Source organism: Oryzias melastigma, linkage group LG12 (genome assembly GCF_002922805.2).
Source record: "Oryzias melastigma strain HK-1 linkage group LG12, ASM292280v2, whole genome shotgun sequence".
NCBI classification, from domain to species: Eukaryota; Metazoa; Chordata; class Actinopteri; order Beloniformes; family Adrianichthyidae; genus Oryzias; species Oryzias melastigma.
The window spans coordinates 24303989-24310129 of record NC_050523.1 but is presented as its reverse complement, the minus strand read 5'-3'; the positions used below and the strand labels follow the sequence as shown (position 1 = coordinate 24310129).

The window sequence follows — 6141 nt, the reverse complement described above, 5'->3', positions numbered from 1 at the left end:
CTGAAGGGAAAAGCCCAAAGGAAAAGAAGAAGACTGGCTAAAACAGCATCATCAGAATAAACAGACCACTGGGAAGGCTTTTATAACAGTCTGAAAGATGATTGGAGGGAACTTTTGGGAGCAGCTGTGAAGTCAGAACCAAACAGAAGGAAACCCTGAACATGAATCCAGAAACGTTCTAGTTCCACCAGAAGGGAAAGTCTGGAGCTAAAGACTTCCAATTTAACAGGAAACCTCCTGACTCTGACCCTCTTCACATCCTTCAGTTTAACTAGAAATCAACCTGAAGAGACACTGTCAGCAGAAGAGATCTAACTCTCAAAAACATCATCACATTAGAGCAAATCATGTTGAAAACATTCTGATTTTTCCTCACAGCTGTGGTCCAATTAAACTGTGCTGAGACGTTCACATCAACACCAGAGCCCGTGTGAAGCCAAAATCCAAAAACAACATATCTACTTGCAATACCAACGATGACCACCAGAGAGCACCACAACTCCTCTTCATATCTCACGGGTCTGAAACATCATAAGTCTTAATAGCAAAGTCAGATCAGCTCAGCTCTGCAGAGTTTGTTCAGCTTTTCCACATGAAACTTCTGCATTCAGAACATAAAAGTGTCTTTCAAGTCTTTGCATCCTCGATAGCTCTGAGTTCACCTGGAAAGCAGTTTGTTGTGTTTGTGACAACACCTGCTACATTTGAGGTTAGCAGCATTTCCCAGAGTTTTCTATGCTAAAGCAGATAACAAAAGAACCGCATAAAATCTCACTTAGTACAAATTTTAAACAGAGACTTCAGACCAAAAGTCTCTGTGAGTTCTCCTCCAGGAGAGTGAAGCAGCTTTGTAAGGTCTTTTCCTCAAAGAGATCAGTGGATTCTGTTGAAATGTTGGAACTTTTTTTAATGATTTATGACTATATCCTTTGTAGTCAAATAACTGACTATTAAAACAGTCATATTAGTATAGTATAGTATATTTCTAACTTAGGCTTTTTTTCTTTTGGGCTAATTTGGCATTTAACTTATATTAAAGCTGGGTATCAGCTTCAGTGTTTTTAGCTATCAATTTCAGCATCTTCATCTATCAGCACTAGCATCTTCAGCGGCCACATTCAGCTTACAGCATTCACACTAGCATTATCACAGGTAATACTAGTGTGACTATATCTAATTTGTAGTTAGTTTAAAGCTAAAGATGGTTAAGATGTGTGTTTTACATCCAGTTGGCACATGCCCCAATTAGTTGACTAATCAGACAAAATAATTGGTGATTAGTCGACTATTAAAATAAACGTTTGTGGCAGCACTAATCCTTTGTCCTCAAAACTTACCGACAGACGTGTAAAAACACTGAAGACTCACAAGAATCAGAACCTTTTCATCTACTGTTGACATCCCAGCCTGGCATACGTGAAGATGACCAGCAGAATGTGTCAGCTCTGCCAGCATGTCAGTACGTTTTTACTGACGTACTCAGAGCAGAAAACCTAGTTTTCAAGGAAAAACTTAGTTTACTCTGAAAGTTATAAGAAAATCTTGGTATGGATCCTTTAAAGGGGACTTAAGACTTTGTGGCTCCTACTGGAATGTTGTCAGTGAATAATCAACCTGAATGGCTCCTTTAGGAGTTGAAGGTTGCAGACTGGTTTAAAGGACCAAGTATCTGTGATTAAAATCTGTGAGATTTATTTTAGAACTTCCTATAAAGGATGCTGGAGGTTTGTCTTCTGTAACACTCATCAAGTTGACTGTTGGCACCTACCAGAGTAGAAGGAAATGAGCTGCTGAGTTTTGGCCTCGCTCCACAGACAACGGGGGTCAGCGCTCAGCCGGCTGTTGGCCGGCGCGCTCAGCAGGGAGCGGTTTCCACACGGCACTCGGTCTGACGGACACCTGGACGGCGAGGCTGCCTGAGGGGATGCTTTGACCTTTTCTGCAGTGAGGAGAAGCAGAAACTGTGAGCTGCTGCTCCAGGTACAGCTGGAGAGCACACAGCTGTAGATCAGCCTTAGGCTGGAGGGCGGGGCATGCTTACCAGGTTTGACATCCTTGCTTTCTTGCACCATCAGTATCTGCACATCATCAGCTGAACTGTCTTCCTCACAGGACTGGCAGAGGAAGAGGAGCTGCTGGTAGTGTTTCCATTTGGACACATAGGGTTTGTCAGAGGCCTTGCTCGCCTGAACTGCTTTGTACTCCCAGTTGAAGACAGTTAGCAGGTTTTTGAACTTGCACTTTATGTCTTCCACTGCAAATCAGAGAAACATAAACAACGATCACTGCAGGTCACAGCAGTCAGGAACTGCAGCAACTTCAACAACACACTTTCATAAATACACTCCAGATGTAAACATTGAGGCCAGTTAAGAAATTGCAGGAATTTGCATTTTGCATGGCTAGACTTTAACAAGGTTCAAAGAAGAGCTGCAAAATGTCAAAAGAAGAAATAGGTTGAGACTTTCATTATAACAATAATTAAAACTGAAAGATTTGCTTTGGCGTGCTTTCTGTTTAGTTTAGCAATTAGATGATCAACCTTCTGCTTCTGTACAATTACCAGCACGAAGCCCAATGAGACCATTTTCTTGTGATATTGGGCTGTATAAATAAAATGGAATTGTCCAGTTGAAAAACCCTCATCACCACACAGACGAGGACCCTCAGTCCTGAATGATAGCCCCAGCAGCATCTCCACACAGCTAGCTGAGGTTTGACGCCTCGGCACCACCTGAAGCTCCTTTGTTCCATTGAAGGAAAGAGAAGCCTGGACCATGATGGCTCCTCCCCCACTGTCCACGCAGAAATCATTTCAGGTGGGATTTCTTCGTCATGCCAGTCTAGAGCCATCAGGACAATCCTGGTTACATTCATCTCATGCTTGGTGCTCTCTTGCAAAGTCCAGCTGGGTAATGTTGTGGCGTTGATGGAGGCGTGGCCTTTGAAAGAGCTTTAGCAGATGCCGTCTGATCGTCACTGAGCAACAGTCTGTGATGGTCTTGGGCCAAAGACCGACCCGTTTCTTGGACGACGGCCTTTTGGATCCTCCAGCTCAGTGTTGTTTTTAGGTCTATCACTTGACGTTTTTGTTCTGTAACCCTCCAGATATTTTTAAAACTTAAAAACTACCATTTTACTGTGTCCAATAGCTTGTTGGTTGATGTAGAAAACTGTTCATCTGAACAGGATGAGTTAACGAAGAGAGAATTGGATTTGGGAAAGTGAGATGTTACAATAACCTTTGAACTATAAAGAAATGGTTGATTATTGATTTGACCCAGTTACTTAAATAAGTCTATAAGTTCATCAGAAAGAAGACCAGAAACAACAGAGCTGACCGATTTTAAAACTTTACTTTTACTTTTTGGAGCCTTGTACGGTCAAGGTCCAGCGTACATCTCTGACCTTTTAACATATTCTCTGGCCCGATCCTTGAGGTCTTCCAACCAAAATCTATGAAGCATTCCAAAAACCACTTTCAGACCAGAGGAGACGTCTCCTTCCAAACCGTTGCTCCTCGTCTGTGGAACTCCCTCCCATTGCCGTTGTGTCAGATCGACTCCGTTGAGTGTTTTAAATCCCAGGTCAAGACGTTTCTATTCAGGAGAGCTTTTAGTTGATTTTAGTCCTTGTTTTATTACAGTGTTTTCTGTCGTTGGGTTTTTATTACTTCTCCGTGTTTTGACTTGATTTTACGCTCTTTTTGTAAAGCACTTTGTGATTCTTTCTGTGAAAAGTGCTATAGAAATAAAGATATTCTATTGAGTAGATTTGTGATCAGGATGGAAAGAATGACCCATAGTTTTTCCGTTTGCTTCAGTCTTGAATGTCTGGAGGTGGAGCCCTGATCGGGGGGGTCTTACCTGAGAACGACACGGAGTGATCGGACAGCTGCTCCCTCAGCGACTCCAGCAGCCGCTGTCTGAGCTGACGGTTGTTGTGGTTTTCAGACTTCTTGTTCCACAGACAGCTGTGCTCTGTGCACAACAACGCACAACATCTGCATGTCAGCTAAGAAACAACACACTCTTTGTGCACACGCAGAACCCCCGTGTTCTTCACCTGAGTAGAATAAGATGAGCGTGAGCTCCCTCTCTTCAGTCCAGAAAGACTTCACCGTGATGTTGGAGGAGACGCTGGAGGAGGAGGGGAGGTAGGAGGCGACGAGTCCTGAGGTGAGGACGGGCTGGCTGTGCTCTGGCTGTGCAGCCGGCGGCGACTGCAGCGGCTGGACTGCGGCGGCGTCCAGATCCCAGCAGCCCTGCAGGAACAGCAGCTGGTGGTAGTGCTTCCACTGAGGCACGAACACCTCGTCCACGCTGCACTGTCTGCTGGCTTGAACAAGCTTGTACTGGCGCTGAAAGGTGGTGCGCAGGTTTTTGAACTTGTCTTTGATTTCCTCCACTGCAAAACAGAAAACGAAGCAGCTCAGGATTTCACCTCGTGCACAGTGTGGGGTAATTTCAAAACTTCCTTTGGATATCCCCAAATTCTGTGTTTTATTGGTGGATCCTGACAATAAGTTTGGAGCCTCATAAGAAATTCTGTCTCAGTTTCTTCCACTGTAATGTCATCATGTTAAGGCGCAGTAATAGAGGAGAGTAGTGACCATGATCGGGGGGTCAAACTCAATCACACAAATGGCCAAAATCCAAAACACTCCTTTAGGTCGCGGGCCGAACAGGATAAACATTTATTGAACACTCTAAAACTACATTTATAAAACTTTAAATCCATAACTTTTTAACATAATTATGAACTAGATATATAGCATTACCTGTGATAATGCTAGTGTGAATGATGTAAGCTGAATTTGGCAACTGAAGATGCTAGTGCTGATAGCTGAAGATGCTAAAATTGATAGCTAAAAACATTGAAGCTGAAAGGCAGCTAAAATATTAGCTAAATCCCAAATGAGCCTGAAAAACTTTGGGGCTCTTTATAGTGAAGAATGAACAGTATACTGCACTTAAAACCTCAAATGTTTTTTTTAATAGGATGACCCCTTTAAAGAATTAGACATACAGCTGCTACACATGGTCCAGTCCAGAACTGCCATGGGATTCAGAAAACAGAATGAACGAATGTTTCACCACAGAGGAATCAATGTGACAGCTGGTTCTCTGACAAGTTCACAAAAGGAACCTGGAGTTTCAGAGACGGCTTCACATTAAAGAGACTTTTCCATCAGGGCTACAGGCTGAAGCATGATGGGAATTTGAACACTTGCTTTTTTTCCAGAAAAAACACTCTTGAACTTTACTTTCTAGGAAGTGTAGAAAGGAATGCAGCTGAGAGAGATCACCAACCTGTGAAAGGGACAGGCGGCGGGTGAGAAGACAGGAGGATCCTCAGGTGCTCCAGGGTTTGCTGCCGCAGCTCGCGGTTCTTGTAGCTCTCTGACTTGTGGTCCCAGAGGCAGGTGTGCTCTGCACACACACACAAAGCGTTCACTACAAACATCTCACAATATGGTTAAACCACTCCTGCAGATCGGGTCATTAGACCCTTTAGCCTCGGTTCCATCCCCAGAACACTGAGCTGGTTCTGATGGGATCAGAGGACTCTGGCATTAGATCAAAGCGAGCTCTGCTCATGCGCAGTAGAGCATGGAGGCTTCCTTAGGGGTAAGTGGACGGTGTTGTTGTTTATCCTGTACATATGAAGGTCAGCACGGAGACAACTTTGTTTAAATTCAACTATCCACAATGTTAGTGACATTAACAACTCCCAAATACGGTTTAAAATCACAGCAGATAAACATTATCACAATGTATAGATTGGTCAACGTCCGTCTACATCAGGGGTGTCAAAGTCAACCACACAAGGGGCCAAAATCCAAAACACACCTTAGTTCATGGGCCGAACAGGATAAAGTTATTGAACACTCTAAAACTACATTATTGAAACTTTTAAACTGTAACTTTTTAAACATAATATACTTAATTACTTAATTTAACTAGATATATAGCATTACCTGCAATGATGCTAGCGCAAAATGCTCTAACCTGAATTTGGTCGCTGACGATGCTAGTGCTGATAGCTGAAGATGCTGAAGTTGATAATAGAAAACATTGAAGCTGACAGGCAGCTAAAATATTAGCTGAATCCCAAATGAGCCTGAAAAACTTTGGGGAG

The 6141-nt window shown here is 43.2% G+C and overlaps 1 protein-coding gene across 4 annotated transcripts in view; it reads right to left on the bottom strand.

The window, feature by feature from the left end:
• LOC112144189 overlaps window positions 1–6141 on the bottom strand; it is a 14350-nt gene that overhangs the window by 6867 nt on the left and 1342 nt on the right. For all 4 annotated transcript variants that reach the window (XM_024268548.2, XM_024268549.2, XM_024268550.2 and 1 more), the window contains exons 2-6: window positions 5313–5432; window positions 4066–4407; window positions 3867–3980; window positions 2042–2254; window positions 1769–1939 (exon numbers count right to left, since the gene is read on the bottom strand). In XM_024268548.2, coding sequence (XP_024124316.1) covers window positions 1769–1939; window positions 2042–2254; window positions 3867–3980; window positions 4066–4407; window positions 5313–5432 — 960 coding nt within the window. The remainder of the gene's footprint in view (window positions 1–1768; window positions 1940–2041; window positions 2255–3866; window positions 3981–4065; window positions 4408–5312; window positions 5433–6141) is intronic.